The sequence below is a fragment of the Ziziphus jujuba genome, chromosome 3 (genome assembly GCF_031755915.1).
Source record: "Ziziphus jujuba cultivar Dongzao chromosome 3, ASM3175591v1".
Taxonomy (NCBI): Eukaryota; Viridiplantae; Streptophyta; class Magnoliopsida; order Rosales; family Rhamnaceae; genus Ziziphus; species Ziziphus jujuba.
The window spans coordinates 29,209,010-29,234,998 of NC_083381.1; the positions used below are offsets into that span (position 1 = coordinate 29,209,010).

Sequence of the window (25,989 nt, forward strand, 5' to 3'; positions counted from 1 at the left end):
TCCTGGCACCTTTTGGACAGTTTGAATCTCAACTTGTTTTGCCCATAACTTTCAAACCGTAGCTCCGTTTTCGATGTGCTACTAGTCTACGAACTCGTTCCAATGTATACTTTGTAATGGTACCTCAGTTAACCTAGAATTCCATCCGAGTCAAAAAGTCAACTTTTGACCCCTTGGGTCAACAGTTAGTGGTCAAAGTTGGAAAATTTCCATTGTACTTTGGAACGGGGTGTTACATGGATTTATGACGATGATTTATAAAGGAATTGTGAAAAATTTACGGGTTTAATTGGATGGAATAAACCCGGTGGTACTTATGAAATTTTTGAGATTTGAAAATATATGAATTTTATAATTTTTAGATGCACTATACACGTATTGGTGTTCTTTATACATGGATATGATTAGCACGCAAGTGAATGTGGTTAGTGCCAGGTGGGTGTGAGTAGCACACATGTGATTTATGGGGTTGTCATATGGTTACCATCGGACGAGGGTAGGCTGCCCCTCAATGGTTGGGATGCCTGTTTGCAGCGGTGCGATAAGACACCATGCGACCGTATACTGGTTTTTCTCGTTAACCTCTTGTCTGTCGGTGCTCGGGATGCTGGATACCGTTGGCATCACTGGTATATAGTGGATGCATCAAATGGTTTTCACGATGTGATTTTAATCATAAAATATTTTAGAAATTTATTTAAATTAAAGTGTATTTAATAGTGCTTTATAAATTAAATTGTTTTGGTATTTCAAATTAAATTCTATAAAATTTATCGGTTTATTTTATTTTTAACTTATATTTTAAACGGATATTTTAGATTATTTTAAATATTTCTTTTAGAAAGAAATTGATTTACTTTATTTATTTAAATATTCTTTGGATCATTTTAATATAAATTTTATTGTGATTTTGTATTATTTGTTATGATACCTTAATTATAATTTAATATTTGTTATTAGCATTATTTTTATATTTTTTAGCTCTCACTATAAATTTTGGATTATTAATTTATTGCCTTTTAATTAAATACATTTTGGATTTTGGGGTTTAAAATATCGGGTTTTGTGAAACGTTTTAAAAAGGGAACATTTTAAACTGAGTGAATCGTAAGGGTTTTGAGAAAAAATATTATTTTCAAATATTTAATGATTAATTACTTACTTATTTATTATTGATTAATCAAGTTTATTTTGTTGTTATATTATTATTATTTATTTCCCTGATTAGTAGATTGGGTCACTCCCTAAGATGATTAGAATCTCACGTTTTTAAATTCCGTTCCCTTAGGTCCAAATTAGTCGACGTTGATCATCCGAGGTGAGCTTGATGTCTTGGTTCTTTGCCGAAAGTCCAAGAGGCTTTTCCTTCCTTTCTATCTTGTGTTATTTCTTTTTATCTTGTATTGTATTAAATTTTATATTCAATTGTAGTTGATAATGCTCTGTATACTATTTGGACATTTATTTATTTAATTATGCACTGGTTCTCTGTTAATTATTGAAGTGTTGAAATTTGTGGTAATACTTGTAGTAAGGTGGGAGGAATAAGGTGGTGTATATAGAAGTGTATTTTCTATGCAGAGAATTTGTGGTAAGTTCAACCCTTAGGGGAGGTTCTACTGGATTTTCCATTGGAGGGTCTGGTAGGGTTCTCCTTGGGATCGGGGCTTGTCTAGGGTTCCGATGAGGAATCTTGGACGGGTCTTGATAAGTGCCATATACATAACCGGTGACATGTTTTTGGCCATTGAGAAGTTAATGCTTTTGCCATTGCTGGATCTTGGTCAGCAAGAATAGTTTTTGGTTTTTTACCTGACATTGCTTTTACACAAGTATCAAACAACTAGACAAATGTCTTAGCACTTTCATTATATAATAATGCAGCTCCAAATATAGTAGTTTGCTTATGGTGAATCACCCCTAGAAACATAGCAAAAGGTCGACCACTTTGATTTTTCCTATAAGTTGTATCAAAGCTAACTACATCACCAAAATCAGAGTACGCAATCATCATTTTTGCATCTGCCCAGAAAATATAACTTACCAAATCATCTTGATCCACTTGTATTGCATAAAGAAAGTAAGGATCTTCTAATTACATAGACTGTAAATATTCCAAAACACCACCTGTCTTTCCTACTTTCATTTGAATTGTTCTTTTCATTTTCAAGTAATTCTTGTAATCATCACGAACAAATCCAAGATTTTCATATCCGTCTACTTGCTTAGCCATTAACTCCAAACTTGCTTTAGGAGCAACTCCTGAACTATCAGTTAGATATATTTCAGCTGCTTGGACAAAAGTTAACTTCCTCTTAGACCTATGCAAATGGCTTTTACTGGGAGTTGATGTCACATGTGTATGTTGGGCAATGAAATCAGTAATACGATATTTACCAATCTGATTCCAAATTATTTTCATTCCAACCAAACAATCAAATCTTGTTTCAGCATGATGAGATTTGACATTAATATTTCGTTTATCTTTTTCTCGAAAGCCTTCACAACAACAACAAAAAAGTTCTATTTTTCATCTTTCCACTCAGATCTTTATGTCCCTTACTCCTTTGAATGCCAAAACCAACCTTGTAAGCATAAGCATTATAAAAGTTATAAGCTTCATCTTCACTTTCAAATTTCATTCCAACTTTTGGTATCATTTCATCCAAAATTTTAGAATGAATTGCTTCTATTTTTTCTTGACCAGTTATGTTTCCTTCATCTTTTTTATTTCATCTTCCAATGACATATTAATATCTTTGCCTACATAACTATCATTATCCATGATCTTCAGCACTATAATTAAATATTATGAGAATCATAAAAATTAAAGCTAACTGCATATATATATATATATATATTAGATGACAAGCATAATCATATTAAAAGAAAATATAATACCAAAGCAAAAAAAAAAAAAAAAAGAATAATATTTTGAACCTGGAATATTTTAACTTATTATAAAATATTAGAATATAGCAAGAATGTAATATCATATTCTAAACCCTCTGTTAATAGAAACAAAGCATATAAATGAATATGTATATAGTTGAATTTTATATGTTTTTTTTACTATTGAAATTGAGTATTATATGAATAAAATTGAAATCAATATTGAATATAATAATTACATTAATTTACTCACACAGATAGTCAAGAATGTTAATGAAGAGAGTAATAATCACTTATGGAAAACCACCATGATAATGAATAGAGAAGGTATCTTTTTATTTATTTTTATTTTTTGTGATAATAGGCACGATGATAGAGGCTTTGCTAAACACAAGAGGACAAAGATGCTTTGATGGTTGCTGCAGTGCCTCACAGTAGAAAAAAATAGAAAAAGAAGTTGCTGCGGTGTGTAAAGTTGAACGAAAAATAGAGAAAGAAGCCTTAATGGCTGCTGTTGCCGCACAGTAGAAAAAATAATAATAATTAAAAAAAAAAGTATAAAAAAGGTTATGGGTTGAAGGAGAGAAGAATGGCAACGGAATTGCACAAGAAAAAAAAAATAGAAAAAGAGAAATAGGGCTTCTTTTAAAACTTTAATGAGGTGGGCCCGATTGGTATAATAATAATTAAAAAAATATAAAAAGTTATGATTGAAAGAGAGAAGTATGGTAAAAATTGCACAAGAAATTAAACAAGGAAAAAGAAAAAAAGAAGAATGATATAAGATTTATTTTAAAATTTTAATAAATTGGGATCCAGTTAGTATTTTGTATTTACAAGAAAGCTTAGCCTTTCAGAGAATGATGGAAAAATATGAAAATATACGTACTTGGCATTTTAAATGAGATATTAATTTTTTTATTAGTGGGATAAGATTGGGGACAGAATTATGGAGATAAAATATACGTATCCTGTCTACCACATATAAACGGATAGGATGATATCATTAATGATATGCAAAGCCAATTACTCAATTAGATATTATTTGGTAACATGGTTGGTTTTTAGTTTGGGCAAATTATTGTCCCCGGGGGCGGGGGGAGGGGGGGGGGGGGGAAGAAAAATTTCTGCCATGGACATTAATATCAATTTGATTACAGTTCCAATTTATCCATAATCCTTATGGTTAAAAGGTTAGATTTTAATGTATTTTATACATTTGTTTTCTCTATCATATTTATTTTTTCCTTATAGGATTTCTAGTCAAAATTTTTAATGTATACTTACTTTTTATTTTATGTACAATCGCCTTTTTTCCCCTTTAAGCATAATATATTAATGGACAAATGTTCCATAAAATAACAAGAAATATAAAAGCTAAACCAAAACATATGAAAATAATCGAGAAAAAAATTATAGCAACAAATGTATCAGGTAATTACATTTTTATTAGTTATTTATGGTAATCATCATTAAAAATAAATTGAGAAATATGATAAACCATATACCATACTATATTTATGAGAATTATCACATAAACTTAAAAATAAATAGAAATAGCAATGTGTTCTAATCTAAAAAATAATAATTAGAATTTTGATTTTTCCAATTAAATAGAGTATTTTTTTAATTAAATAGAGTATATATATATATATATATAAATAGATACAGTATATATTATGCATAGATTAAAACAAAAAATGTTATACCAGCTGGGCCTGCCTTTCGAGAAATCCAATTAGAAATCTAGTTAATCAATTTTGCATATATATGAAGTACTAAACAACCAAATAATTTGAGGCAATTATATTTTACTTTTTATTAGGAAGAATAAACACCAAACAACACTCTGATGATTGAAATGCAAACTTGCTATAACGAATTTTTGAGGAATTTAAATAAATAAAACTTTATATGTCAAAAGGAAGTGTATGCATACATTAAAAAATAGGCTAATTGGATTAATGCTTGAACTATATCTATAGTTGCACTTTGGTCCTTGGATTTGTTTTTGTTTTTAAGTACTTTGGTTTTTAAACTTTAGTTTTTGATGCATTTTGGTCTTTAAATTACTTGTTTTTATCTATTTTTAACAGTTTTATGATGTTCAAGTAATGCAAGATGAAGTTTAACTTTCTAATTTTGTTGTTTTCTATTACGATAAGTGTATTGCATGTTTTGAAATTGCTAAAAAATTTAATTAAAAAATAGTTTAAGGACAAAAATTGTTATAGTAAGAGTACTACATGTCTTAAAGTTGCTAAAAATTAGTTTAAGGATCATAGTGTACTAAAATATGAAATTTAGACACTAAAGTGCCAAGAAAAAAATTCAAGGACTAAACTTATGACAAACAGTGTGAGTAGGTATAAAGTACTGGCAGGTTACTTGGTGTCCAATCCCATAACACTAGGTTGTGAATCATAGGATGGTTCAACTATAATAATAGTCACTCTCTTAATGTTGAAGCAATTTCAGAGTTGTTGGCTTTCGTGATCGAAAAAATTCTAAAATTCAGCTTGCTCAAGCAAAAGTAGTATAAGGATGGATGTCTAGGGAAGCTCTAAACAACAAAATCTCATATCGAGTGTGTTGGCTAAATTGAAAACAATATCAACAGAGAATGATAGATCTGTTAGTGGAGGTATGGGGTTACAAATAGTAGCAGAGTTTGTACCAAGCCAAAAATGTGCCAGTGAGGATGCTAGGCCATAAGAAAGGTGGATTGTGATGACCAATGTCAACTAGTGTGCGTGAACATGGAGCACTGACATGCTATTTGATATCCAATCCTATATTGCTCAAGTACGGATCAAGAGATGGTTCAAATGTAATGATAGTAACTCTCATAATGTTGGGTGCTGAGGCCCCAAAGAGGATGGATTGTGACGACCAATATGGGTGAAGGCAAAGCACTGACAGACTACTTGGTGTCCAATAGCACATCGCCAGTGTAACATCCCGTCCCAAATCGCACCGGAATCCGTGCACGTTGATCGAGGTTTGACCGTTGATCGAGCGGGTCAAAAGTTGACTTTTTGTCCCAGTTGGAATTTCTAGTTGACCAGGGTACCGTGGCGAAGTGCATGATGCCCTGAGTTCGTAGACTAGTAGCACGTCGAAAACGGAGCTACGGTTTGAAAGTAATGGGCAAAACAAGTCGAGGTGCAAATTGTCCAGAAGGTGCCAGGAGTTGACTTTTTATCATTGTATAATTTTGCTTTGACTTTTGTACGGTTGTAAAGTACTCGTCAATACGAGTTCATAGACTAGTGGCATGCTTAAATCGGACATTTGGTTCAAAAGTTATGGACGTTTGAAGTTCGCCGGATACCGTAATATTTTATCATATCTGGCTTAAGTGCACAGTAACGCCACGTGTCATCACCTGATTGGTCCACGTGGAATGAACAGTGTCACCACGGTGGCTTTTATTTGACAAAAATCTCGGGGAAGAGAAAGAAAGAGAGAGAGGAGAGGGAGAGAGAGAGAGAAACCGACCGGCCGCCGGATTCAGACCAATTGTTTGGCCGATTCTCGTTACACGCGTCGGCCAGACGGAAGCCTCTCTTCATTTCCGGCCAAACCCCAAAATCTCACGACCGCCGGACAGGCCTGGATCGAGGCGCCGAAGCTCGGCGGTGATTTTTCCCTCCACCGCCAGCCACTGCCGTTTGACCCCTTTTCGGCCATTTTCAGGCCACACGCGCCAGCCACCCCTCACCACCTCCTCAAGTCCGGCCTACCCACCAAATTTCACGGTCACTGGACCTCCGATGCACCGGGATCGGAGCTTTTTCCGGCGAGGGGCTGAAATTCTTCAAACCTCGATTTCTCCGCCGTCCGGCCTCCGTTTGCCTCACCGCCGGTCCCGTTGGATTCCTCTCCCCTCGATCTACAAATCTACCAAAAATCTCAGCCAACCGCCACCGAACGCGCCGCCGCCGGCGACGGTTGCCGGTGACCGAGCCGGCTCGTCGGAAATCACTGTTCCGGCGAGTACCTAGTTGCACCGCCGATCCCTCCCGACTGTTTTCGACCTCCTGAATCCAAATTCGGCATCCTTTTCTGCCAATTCGCGATGGTTTGGGAGAATTGTGGAGCTGAAACTCAAAAGCTTTCCGGCGAGATTCCGACCACCTCGGATCCGACCACCGGAAAGTAAGACCGAATCCGTGATCCTCATCACTCGAGCTTCTATTCGGTGCACGTGAGAGTAGCAGAGTCGATCCTATGGAGGATCTTGATTGAGATACGTGCTTAAGGTGAGTGACCCACCTTCAAATTAATTTTGGGAATTAAATTGGTGAATATGATATGTGATTTGAATATTTTGAATTTAAATTCTATGTGCCAAATATTTAATTGATTTTTTGTGGAATTATTGGTGAATTTATTTTGATTAAAGAAAATATGCATTATATAAATTTATACAAATGTGAAAATTATTTTATGGTATTGAGGATTGCGAAATTCTTGTGGTTTTAACATTAAATTGGGCATGATTTGATTTTCAAATATTTCAAGGAAAATATTTGTTTATGTTGGTGATTTCAATTTTTATAAAGTATGCCCATGGAATATTATGTGATTTAATTTATTATATTTCAAGAATTATTTATGCTATTGGGGAAAAATTGGAATATTAAATTGGTGGTTTTGGGAGTTGGTGGATTTGAATTTTCATGGAATTTATGGCGTTGATTATAAAGAAATTTGGAGAATTTCCGGGTTTAATTGGATGGAATAAACCGAGTATATTTAAGAAAAATTTGACATTTTGAGATATAAAATAAATATGTTGATTTTATGATTTTTAGATGCACCGTGCACGTACTGGTGTTCTGTTTATATGTGATATGGTTAGTGTGCACACGGATGTGATTAGTGCGCAGGTGGGTGTGAGTAGCGTGCAGGTGATTTTATGAGGTTGTCCTGTGGTTGCCATCGGATGAGGGTGGGCCGCCCTTCCATGGCCGGGACACCAGTTAGCAGTGGCGCGGTGGGACTCCACGCGACCGTATGCCGGTTTCTTCCTATAACCTCCTGTCTGGCAGTACATTGGGACGCTGGGTACTGTTGGCGCCACTGGTATATAGTGGGTGCATCAAGTGATTTTCAGAACTGGGATTTTAAAATAAATATTTTGAAATTGTATTGGAATTAAAAATATAATTATTACTGTTTCTGGTATTTATTTGATGTCTTGGTTTTCGGAGAATACAAACAAAGGGTTTTGTGAAAATGTTTTAAAAGGGGAACTTTTCCAACCGAGAGAATTGTAAGGGTTTTGAGAGAAATTATTATTTCCAATTAATTATTATTTATCTACTTTATTACTGTGGTATTATAATTGCATAGTAGATAGGGTCACTCACTGAGATGATTAGCATCTCATATTTTTTAAATTCCGTTCCTCTAGGTACCAGGTTTGTCGGTATTCATCCGGAGCGGACTTGATCTTCATCACTGTCTTAGTTCGTGAAGTACCCTGTTCTTCCTTTATTGCAATTGTAATACTTCTTTCAAAAACTTGTTGTATTCTATACTTAGTAGTACTTCATGAAGCTCTGTATACTGTATGGGACACTTATGTATTTATTATGCACTGGATTACTGTTATTTATTTTGAAGTGCTGAAATTTGTGGAATCAACTTGTAGTACCGTGGGAGGAATAAAGGGATGTTTATAGAAGTGTATTTTTAGTGCAGGAATTTGTGGTAAGTCCATCCCTTAGGGGAGGTTCTACCGGATTTTCCATAGGAGGGTCCGGTAGGGTTTCCCTGGGATCAGGGCTTGTCTAGGGTTCTGGTGAGGAATTTTGGACGGGTCCTGACAGCCAGGGTGTGGATCAAGAGATGATTAATAGTCACTCTTATAATAAAAAATCCTTTTTAAAGCATTCCCAAGGAGGATGAATAGGTGGATGTAAAGCATTGACATGCTACCTAATATCTAATACCACATTGCCAAGGTGTAGATCAAGAGATAGTTAATAGTTACTCTTATAATACCGAGTCTTTTTCAAAGCGGTTGGTTTCAAGATTTGAAACAACTCCAAAAGGTTTGAAAGAACTTAAAATTTAAGTGTGTAACACCCCATCCCAAACAACATCAGAATTTTCTTCACGTTGACCGAGGGTGACTGGGTTTGACCGCCGTTGACCGAGAGGGGTCAAAATTTGACTTTTGGATCTGGATGGAATTTCTCCTTGATTGGGGTATCGTTGCAAAGTATGCATCGACCTGAGTCCATAGACTAGTAGCACGTTGAAAATGGAGCTACCGTTTGAAAGTTAAGAGCAAAACAAGTTGAGGTCCAAACTGTCCAAGGGGTGCTGAGTTGACTTTTTATTCATGCAAAATTGAGCTTTGACTCATGCACGGTTGTGAAATACTCGTTGATATGAGTTTATAGACTAGTGGCACGCCCGAAATGGATATGTAGTTTACAAGTTATGGATCTGTAAAATTTTTTTAATAATGTATTATTTTAATATTATTTTATATATATATATATATATATATTTATTTATTTATTTTCTTTTTCTTTTTCTTTTTTTTCCCTTTTCCCCCACATGGGAAAATGCCCCCATGGGCTCTTCTTCCTTTCTTCTTCTTCTTCTTCCTTCTTCTCCTTCTTTCTTCATTTCTCCTTCCCGTCAATCTTTCTCTCTCCCTGCTGCATCTTTTCTAGCCACCGGACGGCCACACGCGTCGGCCACCGGTGAGCTCAGCTACCAAGTTTAGCGGCCAGCCGACCGACGACAAGCCCAGATCGGCGGCTGAAGCCGACGGCAGCCCATTTTGATTTTCTGATGATTTCGTTGTTTTCCAGCCAATCCAGTTTTTCATACCCTATTTGATACGAACCTAGGACGACCTGCTCCTAAACCCGTATTATATTAGCCCGGATCTTTAATTAAGTTCAAGTTCTAATGGAATGGACCTCAACCCCTAACCAACCTGTGGTTAGAAACCTTGGTATAATGTAGACGCCACAATAGGGGATGGAAAACCTATTGATAAGTCAAGCTAAAACAACCAATTCTCTAATGGTGTTTTAGGTGTTCTCAAAGAACAAAGAGATAATTAATCTCACAAGTATTTTCTTAATCAAATCAAAGTTTTAAAGTTATATTATTAATGAAAAATAAGCCTTTAAATAGGCTTTGAAAGAAACAAAATAAACCCTAAAAACCCTAGGTAAAACAGGCCACACAATAAAGAGTTCTATGGTGGCCGAAATTCTCACTCATTTCCTAATCTAATTTGGATTAATTAATTCCTTTATTTTGAATTAGGAATTAATTAATTTACAATGAAAATAATAAAATAATAACTTTCCTAAACTTATTTTTCCAGAAAATAAATAAATAAAAACTAAAAAGTAATGGTAATTTCCTAAAACAAAAAGTAGAATCAAATTAGGAAACTATAATACTAGCTTTTTGACTAAGTTGACTTTGACCAATCTTTGACCAAATTGAGCTCCAAATCAGCTTCTAGATGCTTTGTAGGATGCCAAATAAATTGAATATGAAGGCCCACACGTTGCCCATGCTTGGAAAAATAAGAAAAGGCTAATACAGTAAAATACAGTAAAGCCAGCAAGCAATACAACAAATTCGGCCAAATTGTTGAAGCTGTCCGTACAAGCCCTTTTTGATTGCATTTGAGGCTGCTTTAACTTGATTCCATGACCTCTTAGGCATATGTATTGAACCCATAAAGCATTGGAACCATTTCATGCTTCTCGGACTCCAAAAATGTACCAAAACCGTCACCCGGATCCGTATCGGCTTCCACCACTTGGATGCTTGGAATAGGCTTTGTATCTTCAAATATGGACAAGCTCTATTGAGATTGATTACCCCCTGTATAAATACTCCCAGGTTGTCCTTAGATCTCTTAATTTGAGCTTTTGTGATTGGCCTAGTCTTCATCCGTGTCGAGTCAGCACCCAAGCGGGTTATCGGTTGAGCGGGCTCGGGCGGAATCACATCATTCCCCTCCTCTTGAAAAGGATTTGTCCTCAAATCAAGATCATCACCTGCAGCAAAAGGAGTTAAATCAGCAACATTAAATGCAGCACTCATGTTATACTCACCCGGTAAATCAAGCTTGTAGGCATTCTTGTTATTCGACTCGAAAACTTGAAAAAGTCCATCCATAGGCGGCATGAGCTTTGACCTTCTTTGTTTAGGAAACCTTTCCTTTCGTAAGTGTAACCAAACCAATTCTCCTGGGTCAAACACTATTACAACAAAATCTAGAAATACATGCTCATTATGGTAAAAATTACACTTTTTAAAGTTAGCAAACAATATTTCCCAAATTTTCAAATTGCCACTAAGTAAAGCTCTCAACAATGCAGATAAAGTTCTATGCAATAAAGACATCTTTAAATAAGTACCTTTAAAATTCATGGTCACCAATGATTTCTTAGTCATAATTACTTTATTAACATCACCAAAGCTAAGATAAAAATTTATATTTTTCCATTCTTGTCTTCCTTTTCCTTTCCCTCTCACAACCATCTCACCTTCCTCACTCTCGGCTTTTGCACCAAATTTCTCACTCTTGGTTTTAATAAAATTTTTCCACACAACCTGAGTATCAGAAGACTTACCTCGGACAGCAAGCTCACCTTTTCCCTCTTGATTGGATGGTAGTCCAATTGGAATTTCATTTGGGAAGACATCTCCAAATTCCTTCAAAAGAGAAATCATTGAACTTGGCAATTCAAGTTCTTCAAAGTTAGTTTGATCATTAAAATAATTTTCTTTATAAATGATGACCAGCAAAGATTTCTTACACTCAATAACCTTATTAATATCCCCTAAACTCAAATAAAAATTCTGGTTTTTCCTCTCTTTTCTTTCTTTTCTTTTTCTTTCCTCGGTTTGGCTCTCATTGGCGGAAATTTCCAGTTTTTGTGTGCCCTCGGGTTTGCTCTCTTTTCTCACCCCTCTCTCGGCTTTTTCTTGGTCTTTCCACTCAATATGAACCTTAGAAACCTTACCTTGGTCAGCAACCTCAATCTTACCTTCTTGAATGGATGGTGAAGCCGTTGGTGCCATGCTTGCTTTTTCCTTGAGCTTTTCGGCTTCTCTCCTTTGTTGCATTTGTAATTGGTCCTTGTAAACCTCTTTAGGAGATAATGGTTCCAGCTTGATCTTCTTCCCTTTAAACCTGAAAACAATACTATTTTCTCGACCAAAATGAGTAGCATCTTTATCAAATTGCCATGGTCTACCTAATAGTATATGTCCAGCAATCATAGGTACAATATCACACAAAACTACATCCTCATATCTACCTATATTAAATTTTACTTTGGCTTGTTTGTTTACTTTCATCTCACCACTATCATTAAGCCATTGTAATCTATAAGGTTCTGGATGTTTAATTGTTTTCAAACCTAATTTATCAACTACAAGATTACTTATCACATTAGTGCAACTCCCACTATCTATAATCATGCTACAAATTTTACCTTGTATTTCGCAGCGAGTGTGGAAGATGTTTTCCCTTTGTATCTGCTCTTCATCTTTGTAGACAGCAAGTACTCTCCTTGAAACCAAGCTCAACTTGGCATTAGATGTATCTACAGGTTCGGTTTCATCTTCATTACATTCCTCCTCTTGCTCGGTTTCAGCGCCACTTTCTTCACTTGCGGATTCTAGCTCTCCATCACCCTTTAATACCATGATTCTTCTATTTGGGCATTGGCTGGATATGTGTCCTCTTCCTTGGCACTTAAAACAAATTATTTCTCTAGATTTTTGAGGTTTAGGATCAGATTTTATCTCACCTCTAAGTGCTTGGACAGATTCGGTCTTGACCTCCCTTCTTGGCCGGTTGGTTGATTCTTCTCCTAATTTCGGCCTCAACTTGTTTTCATAAGTGGAATTGTTTTTCCAGCCACTTGAACTTGTCCTTCCACTGCTAGAAACTCCTCCAAACCGTGTACTAACACTCCTCCTCTTGAATTGGTTCTCAAGTTTAATGGCTACATGTAACATCTCCTCCAATTCCAAGTATTGTTGTAATTCAAGTTGGTTGGCAATGTCACAATTTAACCCTCCAAGAAATCTTGCCATTGTTGCCTCTCTATCCTCCCTCATGTTTAACCTCATCATTAACATCTCCATCTCTTTGTAATAATCCTCCACGGACCTACTTCCTTGAGACAAGGATTGAAGCCTTTGATGCAGCAACCTTTGGTAATGGGATGGCACAAACCGCTTCCTCATGACTCCTTTCATTTGTCGCCATGTTGTAATTAAGTCTTCACCAACCCTCCTTCGGGTGCTTTGCTCATTTATCCACCATTGGAGTGCATAATGGCCAAACTCCATTGCTGCCATCTTCACCTTCTTACCTTCCGAATAGTTGTGGCAGTCAAAAATCATCTTCATTTTCTCTTCCCACTCCAAATAAGCTTCAGGATCACTTTTACCCATAAAAGGTGGGATATTAACCTTGATATTTCCCAAATCTTCATCTGTATCCTCCCTCCTATATCTCCCACGGCCAGCTCTATCTTGGACAGCAAAGGTTTCGTCCATACCTTCCTCAAAGTCACCGTCCAATGGCTCCTCATCAAATTCCTCTCTCGGCCTCTCGCGACCTCCTCGTCCTCGGCCTCGTCCTCCATGGAATTCTTGCCTATTTCTTGTATTCGGCCTTCCTTGTGAGGCTTCTAATCTTCCCACTCTTTGATTTACATGCTCAAATTGAGCACTCATCCGCTGTATTGATTCCAAAATAGTTCTCAAGTCCACTTGGTCTCCACTTCCGGTAGCTCGGTCATCGCCATGAAATGCTACGGACTCTTCCTCATTGATCCTCAAGGATGGATCTCCTCTTCTTATTCTAGAATCTGCCATGTTATTAAAATACTGCAAAAATAAAATAAATCCTCAAAATATTCACTCCCTCACGTGTTTCACTCAAACAAGGTCTCGACACTCGTGTTTGCACACTAGTTTCGGCTTTTACCCTATTTTAAGCTCACACACTCTTGCCTTTTTTCACTCAATGAATTATCTCAAAGTTCTAATTAAAACACCCACAAAACAGCAATTAGATCACTAGTATGTTTTAATTAAACTTATCAACCAAACAGTAGCAAAAAGTAGGCAATACCGAAAGAATCCAACAAATCCTAATTTTTCGGCTTTCTAGACAAAAAAACACAAAATAATGGTAAAACGTTGGAATTTTTGAAAACTGCACCAGATGGTAGTAGATTATGAGCTCAAGAATAAAATTCCAGGAAAAGGAATTCAAATACGAACAAGAATCAAAGAGAACAAAAATATAGAAAAGTGTTGGTTGTTGTTCTTGTAATTCAAGTTTTGTATCAATTCCTTTAACTAATTTTAATCCAAAAAATTTAATCACCCAAAATCCAAATATCCAGCAGCAAGAATAATTTCCCAGCAACTCAAATATTGAATAAATAATCAAAAACCAGCAGCTCCAACAAATTTCCAGCAAACAAATCAAACTCCAACAAACTGAATTTTTTTTTTTTTTATTCGACTTTACCTCTTCTTTCTTTTTTTCTTTTTTTTTTTTTTTTTTTTTTTTTTTTTTTCACTCACAGAACTCAAACAACTGCAGTAGCAAGAATAATTACCAAAACTGCAATTCCAACTCCAAAACAAACACCAAACCGTGACCTCCAAATAAACACAATGTGCAGTTTTTTTTTTTTCTTTTTTTTTAAATGATGCCGCAAACTTCCTCTTTTTTTTTTTTTTTTTTTTAATATATGAATGCAAATTTCTAAGACAAAAACAGCAAAGAAAAATCAACAAAAACCAAATTAACAAGAACAATGATAAAAGACAACCAACAAACTAGGAAACAAAAATACGATAAAACTAGGAAATCCTAATTCAACTAGGAATGAATTTTTTTTTTTTTTTTTTTTTAAGATGCTGAACGTGTATAGGATGGATGCAACCTTAACCTAATGCTAAAATTGTAGAATAACACAAAAACAAATAAAGCAAATAAAGATAGATCAAACCTGAACAAAATTTAGCTCTGATACCAAATGATACGAACCTAGGACGACCTGCTCCTAAACCCGTATTATATTAGCCCGGATCTTTAATTAAGTTCAAGTTCTAATGGAATGGACCTCAACCCCTAACCAACCTGTGGTTAGAAACCTTGGTATAATGTAGACGCCACAATAGGGGATGGAAAACCTATTGATAAGTCAAGCTAAAACAACCAATTCTCTAATGGTGTTTTAGGTGTTCTCAAAGAACAAAGAGATAATTAATCTCACAAGTATTTTCTTAATCAAATCAAAGTTTTAAAGTTATATTATTAATGAAAAATAAGCCTTTAAATAGGCTTTGAAAGAAACAAAATAAACCCTAAAAACCCTAGGTAAAACAGGCCACACAATAAAGAGTTCTATGGTGGCCGAAATTCTCACTCATTTCCTAATCTAATTTGGATTAATTAATTCCTTTATTTTGAATTAGGAATTAATTAATTTACAATGAAAATAATAAAATAATAACTTTCCTAAACTTATTTTTCCAGAAAATAAATAAATAAAAACTAAAAAGTAATGGTAATTTCCTAAAACAAAAAGTAGAATCAAATTAGGAAACTATAATACTAGCTTTTTGACTAAGTTGACTTTGACCAATCTTTGACCAAATTGAGCTCCAAATCAGCTTCTAGATGCTTTGTAGGATGCCAAATAAATTGAATATGAAGGCCCACACGTTGCCCATGCTTGGAAAAATAAGAAAAGGCTAATACAGTAAAATACAGTAAAGCCAGCAAGCAATACAGCAAATTCGGCCAAATTGTTGAAGCTGTCCGTACAAGCCCTTTTTGATTGCATTTGAGGCTGCTTTAACTTGATTCCATGACCTCTTAGGCATATGTATTGAACCCATAAAGCATTGGAACCATTTCATGCTTCTCGGACTCCAAAAATGTACCAAAACCGTCACCCGGATCCGTATCGGCTTCCACCACTTGGATGCTTGGAATAGGCTTTGTATCTTCAAATATGGACAAGCTCTATTGAGATTGATTACCCCCTGTATAAATACTCCCAGGTTGTCCTTAGATCTCTTAATTTGAGCTTTTGTGATTGGCCTAGTCTTCATCCGTGTCGAGTCAGCACCCCAGCGGGTTATCGGTTGAGCGGGCTCGGGCGGAATCACATCACTATTCCCCCTATTTTGGACCTCCTGAGCTTGATTTTGAGGTCCATTCAGCTCAATTCCTTGTCATTTGGGAGACATGACAAGTTGAAGTTCGGCCGAAACCTTCCGTCCACTTTCCAGCTATCTCCGGTCGAGTTGAGTCCAATGGAGATCGGTAACATATTCCTCGTCCCTTTAGCTTTCTGTTGATACCTTATTTGCAAATTTTGGATACCGTTTGTGTTAGTTCCCCCGGATATCGGGTATTATTTATCCGAACAAAATATTAATTTATTTGATCCTGTGTAATATTGTTGTTCTAGGAGCACGTGTGAGTTGTAGAATTGATCCTATGGAGGATCTTGGTTGGATTGCGTGCTCGAGGTAAGTGACCCACCTTCAAAATTATTTTCTGGTCTTAAATTAATTATATTTTGGAATATTCTAATATTTGAATGTTTTTATTCTATGTTGATTATGTATTAAAATGTGAATTGAATTTTGATACCAATATTTGAATAATTTGAAGTATATGATTTTTTGACAAATTATGAAAATTTAGATTTTATGGAAATTTGATATTTAAAGGAATTGTGGATTTAATGTTATTTGATTTATTGTGGAATTTATTTATGAGAATTTTGATTGTAGTGGATTTTATGATGTTTAAATGACATATTTGATTCAAATTGGTTTTTTTGAAGGTTTGAGAAAGAAATATTGATTTAAATTATTATGTTTCAAAAATATTTATGCCATTGGAAAATTTGTATATTTAAATTGATGGAATTGAGAGTTGATGGATTTGAAATTTATGGAATTTATGCAATGGATTTATGAGGATGATTTATATATGAATTGTGGAAAATTTACGGGTTTAATTGGATGGAATAAACGCGGTGATACTTATGAAATTTTCGAGATTTTGGAAATATATTGATTTTATGATTTTTAGATGCACCATACACGTACTGGTATTCTTTATACATGGATATGATTAGTGCACAGGTAGGTGTGAGTAGCGCACAGGTGATTATGGGGTTGTCCTGTGGTTGCCATTGGATGAGGGTAGGCCTCCCCTCCACGGCCGGGACGCCTATTTGCAGTGGCACGGTGGGACGCTTCGCGATCGTATGCCGGTTTCTCTCTTTTACTTCCTGTCTGATGGTGCTTGGGACGTTGGGTACCGTTGGCGCCACCGGTATATAGTGGGTGCATCAAATGGTTTTTACAACGTGATTTTGATTATAAAATATTTTAGAAATTTATTTAAATTAAAATGTTTTTAATAGTGCTTTATAAATTAAATTGTTTTGGTATTTTAAATTGAGTTCTATTATTAATTATTTGGTTTTATTTTATTTATTTGAATATTTCTTGGATCATTTTTGTTAATGTAAATTTTATTGTGTTTTCGTATTAATTGGTTACAATATTTTATTCTCAATTTAATATTTGTCATTAGTCTTATTTTTTTATAACTATTTCTCATTAAAATTTTTGGATTATTAATTTATTGTCTTTTATTTGCAAATTATTGATTAAATATTTTCTGGATTTTTGGGGCATAAATGTTGGATTTTACGAAAATGTTTTTAAAAATGAAACTTTTCTAACTGAGTGAATCGTAAGGGTTTTGAGAGAAAATATTATTTTAAATACTTCATAATTAATTACTTATTTATTATTGACTAATCAAGTTATTATTATTATTATTTATTTTCCTGTTTAGTAGATTGGGTTACTCACTGACATTATTAGTATCTCATATTTTTAAATTCCGTTCCCTTAGGCCTAGGTTAGTTGACGTTGATCGTCCAGGGGCGAGCTCGACGTCTTGGTTCGTTGTCGAAAGTCCAAGAGGATTTTCTTTTCCTTTCTATCTTGTATTATTTCTTTTTATCTTATATTGTATTAAATTTCATATTCAATTGTATTGATAACGCTCTGTATACTATTTGGACGTTTATTTATTTAATTATGCACTAGTTCCTTGTCATTTATTTGAAGTCTTGCAAACTTGTGGAAGTAAATTGTAGTAAGGTAGGAGGAATAAGATGGTGTATATAGAAGTGTATTTTGAGTGCAGGAATATTGTGGTAAGTCCTACCCTTAGGGGAGATACTGTCAGATTTTCCATTGGGAGATTCAGTTGTCTTTCCCTGGGATCAGGGCTTATCTAGAGTTCCCGTGAGGGATCTTGGACGGGTCCTGACAAAGTGTGCTTAGGTAAGAGTAATTCAAAGATAGGTGACCTCTTGAAAAGCTAAAAAAAAAAAAAAAAAATCATACTAAATGCAATGGCTAAATTGGGGATTGGAAAGCTATAAAAAAAAAAAAAACATATTAAGTACAATGGCTAAATTGGGGATAATATTGGCAGAGAGTGATAGGTCCTGAACAAAAAAAATCCCCTACCAAGTGTGATGGCTAAATTAGGGAGAATATCGATAGAGAATAACAAATCTACCATTAAAGATAAGGTGTTACTTTGGCAAAGAATGACAGATCGCGAAGGTGTGGATTAAGAGATGATTAATAGTCACTCTTATAATACCAAATCCTTTTCAAAGCCTTCCTCTAGGGGAATGGATTGTAAAAAACAATGTTGGTGGATGCAAAGCACTGATAGATTATTAGGTGTCTAATACCACATTACCAGAGTGTGGATCAAGAGATAATTAATAGTCACTTCTATAATACTGAATCCTTTTCAAAACGGTTGGATTTACGGTTTGAAAGAACTCTAAAGGTTTTGAAAGAACACAGAAATTAAGCGTGCTTAGGTAAGAGAAATCGAAAAATAAGTGACTTCTTAGGAAGCTTAAAAAAAAAAAAACAAAATACTAAGTGCGATGGCTAAATTGTGGATAATATTGATAGAGAGTGATGATCTTGAACAAAAATATCCCCTACCAAGTGTGATTACTAAATTGGGGAGAATAACATATTTGCTATTAAAGATAGGGTGTTACTTTGGTAGAGAGTAATAGATCGCTAGGATATGGATCAAGAGATGATTAATAATCACTGTTATAATACCAAATACTTTTCAAAGTCTCCCTTGAGGGGGATGAATTGTGACAACCAATGTAGGTGGATGCAAAACACTGATAGATTGCCAGACGTCTAATACCATATCACCAATAGTCACTCTTACAATACTGAATCCTTTTCAAAGTGGTTGGATTCATGGGTTGGAAGAATTCCAAAGGGTTTTAAAAAGCTTAGAAATTAAACGTGCTCAGGTAAGAGTAATTCAAAGATAGGTGACTTCTTAGGAAGCTAAAAAAAAAAAAAAATAGTAAGTGCGATGACTAAATTAGGGATAATATTGGCGAAAGAGTGATAGGTCCTGAACAAAAAAATCCCCCACCAAGTGTGATAGCTAAATTGGAGAGAATATTAACAGAGAATGACCAATCTACCATTAAATATAGGGTGTTGCAAAACTGTAAATATGGATATAGTTTAGGAGCAAATAGTGTCAATTACCCCAAACAAAGGCACACAAAATGTTATGAGCTATTTGTTTAAAATTAGCTTCTTTTTTTAATATATAATATAATATAATATATATATATATATAACTTTTAGTAGAGAGTGGTATTGGTTTTTTATTTTTTTATTTTTTTTATTTTTTGTAAATTTTCTAATATTTTTGTGCCACTAACTTGTTTCCCCACTTTTCAAATTTGCATTATTGACACTTTATGTATTATATTGTTGAGTATTGTAAAAGAAATTGAACAATATTCAAAATCCCCTGTATTTTCCACGCACCGGTTAAGGACCGAGATAAATGCTTCATCCGTTTGTATCTATGTAAAATCTATCGCCTACTATAAGGCTGAAATATAAACAGTACTCACAAATAATAAAAATAGAAACTTGGAAACCTTATTTTTCTTGCAGGACAAAAGCATTATCCTTTAACCTTACAGTAATTTATTGAACCCGATCCTTATAAAAAGCAGAGAAACTTTTCTCATTTCAAAGCACTACATATCCCATTGATACTCCAATTACAATGACACATCTACAACCCATCAAGACAATCGTCTACTCTATCTTAGGAACAAAAAAGGAAAAAAGAAGAAAAAAGGATAATCTTCCACTCAAAGCCATATGTTTGATTTGGACCACCTTCTTCTTTGAAGTATGTGGACAGAGAATGTTGTGCCTCATTATTATTCCAGCACATTTTAAACAATAGAAATCTACGTAATCACAAGTTTTTAAAAAATGCTAGTTGTCACCATGGTTGATTTGTTTGTTTGTTTTATTTTTTTATTCGATGGACTAGTTATAATAATTCTTTCTAAATTCATGATTTTTTTAAACGTAGGTGTGAATTGTTTATCAAATGAGGCAATTTCATTTTATATATACTTGCAAAGTTGAAAGGACTGAATTAAATTTCACTTGACACATTCTTGCTAAGCTAAAGGGGCTGAATTAAAGAGACACAAGTCCCTAAAACCCAGACCAACCCAGACCTTCCATTTCATTTGATTGGACCAGATTTTCCTTCAGCCAATGTACCCCAGGAGAACCATCACCTTTACTCCACTAGTAATTAAAAATTACCGAATTAAGAGACTGCCATATTTGTTTTGGGATCTTAAAAACAGAAATTGTATAAACTGGAATTGATTGAACTACAGACTTAACATACACATTATCTCTTTGTTAGACCATAAGCTCATTTTGGGATTTAGCAATGAAAATCAGAAAGGAAACATATTCTGAGAATTCAAAATAAATCTTAACACTAACATACATATACACACCCATCTTCCCGAAACTTCTTTAACACACCAATTTCCTCTACGAAAAGAAAAAGAAAAAAAAAATTCCCATAATCATCAATATTCATCCAACAATTAATATAGAACACAATATATATTCCAACCTCAGCATCTCGACATTTAGACCTTTCTTCGGCCCCTGCAACAAATTAGAAAATTATAAGTTCATAAAACAAAAAACTTCTTTTTTATTTCTGTTTTGGTTGGAAGAAAAAAAAAAGGAAAAAAAAGGGAACACACAAAACAAAGTCATTTTGATTTGCATAGTTCTAATTTCTTCATCTGGTTTTGCAATTATCATTGGAAGAAATTTCCTACTCTCTATTTTTTAATGGATGTATGTAATAATATAAGTTGGGTGTTCTTGAAAAATATGAAAAATGAAAAAAAACAAAAACAAAAGAAGAATAATGTTGGGTGTACTTGGTATTGCTCAGTAAGATAAACGCTTGTGCCATGTGCAATTATTTTATGATTAGCATATGAGCCATGTTCTTCCACTTAACAAGATACATTTTCCAGACATAGTTTTAACAAATGGGAAATTACATATTTACTTGATCGTCTAATCCATGAAGTTGTAGGTTTAAGACGTGCCTTTCTCCTCTTTAGGTTACACATTGTTGTAATAATATAACAAGGAAAAAAAAAACCGCATAAACAAATACTTTATTAATCTGTAATTTCTATAATTAAAGTGAAGTTCTCTTTACATAATATTTACGAAATTAATAGACAGGTAGAAGGGCTAATGCAATTTATCTTTAATTGTGTAAATAAGAAAATATTTTTGTTAGGAAAATTGAAACGAAACAACATTATAGGAGATACAGATTAATAATTCGACTAGATTTAACAATTGAAAACAGAGTTATTAATGCAGAATGCAATCTTCATATAGTAACAAATAAACAAGCTAAGGATATTATTTTCCCTCAATTAAAAATTCAAAATGAAGTATATATTTTAACCCAAAAAAAAAAATGAAGTATCAGATTAACTTTTAGCAAAGAGGATATTATATGTCTTCCAAAATTCTACAATTTTTTTTTCTACATTAAAACTTTTTTCCCACCTTTAACATTTTCATTGTAGATATTACAATACAGCGTATTTAATATTCTGTTTGCCCAAAAAAAAAAAAAAGAAAAAAAAAAGAGTCCTAATGATCTGTTAAAAGAAACAAAACAATCTATATTGGCTGGATATGCAAATTTGCAAGAGGCAACAAATAGTATCGTGAGAAGGAAAAAAATATAATAATAATAATAATAATAATAATAACAATTCCAACTAGTTGACAAGGCTAAAATTTTAATAACGCTATAGAGAAAAATAAATAAAGAAAAACTGTAACAGGAGGCATAGTTAATTACATACCTCACTAGATTTGTTCTCGCACCTCCAAACACATAAGCAAGCAGTGTCTTCTAGGCATACAGTAAATTACTGAATCCAATCTTTATCAAAAACAGAGTAAATTTTTCATTAGAAAGCACTATATATCCCAATGATACTCCAATCACGATTCCACATCCATAACCCACCAAGATGATCTTCCAGTCAAACCCATAACCACCTTCTTCTTCGAACTTTGTGGTCGGAGATTGTGGTGCCTCATTATTGCCACATATTTTAGACAATGGAAATCCACATAATCCCATATTTTCGCTGTATGAAGTGTTGTCGAATGTGTTGAATTGCTTGCCACTAGGTATGGGTCCAACCAATCTGTTTTTTGAGAGATTTAACACTTCAAGAGATATCATGTTTGTCAATTGTTGAGGAATCTCTCCAACAAGCTCATTCGAAGAGAGGTCTAACCATTCAAGGTTACTCAAATTTTCCAATGTTGATGGGATAGTACCAGTCAATTTATTATGTGAAAAGTTGAGCCCTTTAAGAGACTTTAGCTTGCCGATCAACTTTGGAATCTCTCCTTCAAAATTATTTTTTGACAAGTCAATTGTTGTGAACATGGTTTGAATTTTCACCAATTCAATAAAGAAGCCTTTTATGACAACAATGGTAGATTCATAATATTGATCTTCTCCCATGTATGTCAATTGGTCCGAATATGCATCCATCATGGCCAACAAATTCTTGAAATATTTTGTTGGCAAATTACCACTGAACTCATTGTCAGAGAGGTCCATGATTCGCAACGTTTGGAAAGGAAGTGCAGTTTTGGGACTAACATCTATGGAACCATGAAATCTATTAGATCTCAAGATAAGAACTTGTAGCATAGGAAGAGATTCCAACCAGTAGGGAAATGTGCCATTTATCTTGTTATTTCCAACATCTAAAATTTCCATCTTTTTACATCTGACCAAAGATTGCGGCAATATCCCACCGAGTTGATTTCCATTAAGGTTGAGATTCCTCAATGAATTTCCCTTTGCAAATGTCAGAGGAATTGTGCCATGCAACTTGTTTGTATGCAGATTCAACACTGACAAGCTGATACTAAAATTTCCAAGACACGGATGAACCTTCCCAGTGAGAGAATTATTGGATAAATCAAGATAATTAAGTGAATTAAGATCACAAATTGAAGAAGGTATCTCTCCACTCAATTGGTTTTCGGAGATTGAAAGGTATTCCAGTCTTTTTAACTTTGAAAAGTCGTTTATCCCGACATCACCGCTCAAGATATTTGAGGAAAGATCTAGGAAAGTAAGATTCACTTGTTGAAAGATTGAGCTTGGAAGGGATCCGCGGAGTTTATTATTACTTAAATCGAGACTCACCAAGGGATGGAATTGAAATTCCTCAATGTAACCAGTGAATTGGTTACTACTAAGATCTAGATTCTCCAAAGATTTTAAGGAGTACAGCCAACCAGGAATTTTCCCGTCGAGTAGGTTATCAGATAAGTACAGAGATTCTAACTCCAATGGAAGAGGACCGCCGGATGTTAAACTATTTGATGAGTTATCATATGAGAAAGAAAGTTGGGTGGAGTTATAACTAGAAATTTCAGGAAGCTGGCCAGTAAAGTTGTTGTCTGACAAATCTAATGATATGAGGCGCTCTAGATGCATCAGAGATGACCATGGGATTTCACCACCAAAATTGTTAGAGGAGAGATCTAACACACTGATTTGAGTGAGGTTAGCAAGCAAAGTGGGATTCCATCCTAGTATTTTACAACTCCCGAGGTACAGAAATTCCAAAGAGTACTTGAAATTTTGAATTAGATAAGGGAAATCTATTAAGAGTTTAGAATCAAAAAGACTCAATCGCTTGAGTGGACTACTAGTATTCCGATTAGATTTAGGGAACAAGGAACCGGTGAGATTCTCATTCCCACCTAAATAAAGCATTTCAAGTTTTGGTAGGTGGAAAATGTAATCTGCAGGTAAGTTCCCTCCGAGACTGCAAAGACTGAGCGTAAGGTTTATCAAAGAAGAAGACAAATTCATCAAGACAACAGGGGAAACAGAGGACATATCAACTCGACTCAGATAAAATGCTTCAAGATTGGTAAGGTTTGTGACAATTCTTTTCAAGGTAAAAGTGTCTACTTTCAGTTTATGAATATTATTCCAAGAAAGATCAAGCGTAACCAGTTTGGATAGGTACGAGATTTCTGGTGGTACATTCCCCAAAAAATTAGAATCATACAATATAAGGTGCTCTAAATCGGAAAACTTACCGAATTCAGACGGAATTGTTGAGCCTCCAAAATCATTTTGTGAGAGGTGAAGACTCTGTAGATTGCGAAGGAAGAAAAGAGTGCTGTTAGAATGAAAAGCTCCTTGAAGGCTGGCACAAGAAAGATCAAGGCCGATCACATGACCAGCCTTTTCATCACACGTGACTCCTCTCCATGCACAACAATTTGATGCGTCATTCTTGGCCCAAGAGATTGTCGAAGGATCAATACCATCACATTCATAATAATCAGAAGCAATGGTATTATTAATGGAAAATGAGTTTTTGAATTGGATCAAAGCGGATCTCTCGTACGGATGGCACAATGGAGAAGGATGATGAATAATGGAGGAAGAAGAAACATTTGACGATGTCTGAAATGAAGAAAAAGGAAGAAGAAAGAAAAGCAACGATAGCAATGAAAACCAACCCATCAGAAAAATGCTACTACCAATCTATTTGTTGTTAATAGCTGTAAGCTGTGTACATATTTATAATGAATGCAAATCTGTGCACTACGTGGTTTGTCTTTTAATTATATTATGAAAAAGACTGATTGTTGACTCTGTTTTTAATTTCCGTCTGAATCCAATTGATAAAAGCGTGGCGCGTTAGCTGCATTTTAATAGGACAATGAAACAGTTTTCCAAAAATTAATTTTCCCTGTAATGAGTTTCCTTCTCAGTGTTTTCTTTGTAATGATATTCTCAAAATTTGCAAGTAATTAATTTAATGTGTGTCTTTAGAAAAATTGTAATCACTTTCTCTAAAAATATTATAACGATACCATTTTGAAAGGAAATATTTTCCACCTTATTTTCTTAAATCCTAAGAATTAAATTTCTAACGGGCCCATATTTTTTATCTTTTCAAAATTACCCGAACACCAAAAAAAAAAAAAAAAAAAAAAAAAGTAGCTTTGAATATGTGGAAATCAGGTGTCACAAATACATATTAACGACTTTGAGAAGTCTTTCAGAAGACGTCAGTGAACGTCCTTATAAGCATTAACGACTTTGAAAAGTCTTTGAGAAGAATTAAGTGAACTGTCCTTATAGGCTATAGAGATGGTGAAAAACCACATCTAAGACAAAAGAAGTCATCCACCCACTATAAGTTAAAAAAGATGACCAATTTGCATTGATTTGAAAGAGCAAGAATTCTTACCAAAATTAATGAATGGGATTGCAGTTCCTAATTTTCCACTGCTGTTAAAGCCTTTTGTATTTCCATTGTGATCAATGACTCAGGGGAAAAACTTGTAAGTGGTCCATAATATCACATTACCTGTATAATAGTTGTATAATAAATTTTTACGGTTACCACTTCATGGAAACCTTCCCATGCAGTTTCCCATATAGGGTGTAATAAGTCCTTCATTTATGATTAGCATGAATCTTTGGTTTTTCCATTGAAAAGGAACATTTTA

General features: G+C 34.4%; 1 protein-coding gene across 1 annotated transcript; it reads right to left on the minus strand.

The window, feature by feature from the left end:
* Positions 1–20,708: 20,708 nt before the first annotated feature.
* LOC112492316 (receptor-like protein 9DC3) lies at positions 20,709–25,117 on the minus strand. The gene is made up of 2 exons (XM_048478028.2): positions 22,281–25,117; positions 20,709–21,039 (listed from the first exon to the last, which is right to left on the minus strand). The coding sequence occupies exon 1, from the start codon at positions 24,992–24,994 to the stop codon at positions 22,331–22,333; it is 2,664 nt and encodes an 887-aa protein (XP_048333985.2). The 5' UTR covers positions 24,995–25,117; the 3' UTR covers positions 20,709–21,039; positions 22,281–22,330.
* Positions 25,118–25,989: the final 872 nt, after the last annotated feature.

Excerpts from the sequence above, each read along its gene's own strand:
- LOC112492316 (XM_048478028.2), bottom strand. The coding sequence starts at position 24,994 with ATGGGTTGGTTTTCATTGCTATCGTTGCTTTTCTTTCTTCTTCCTTTT.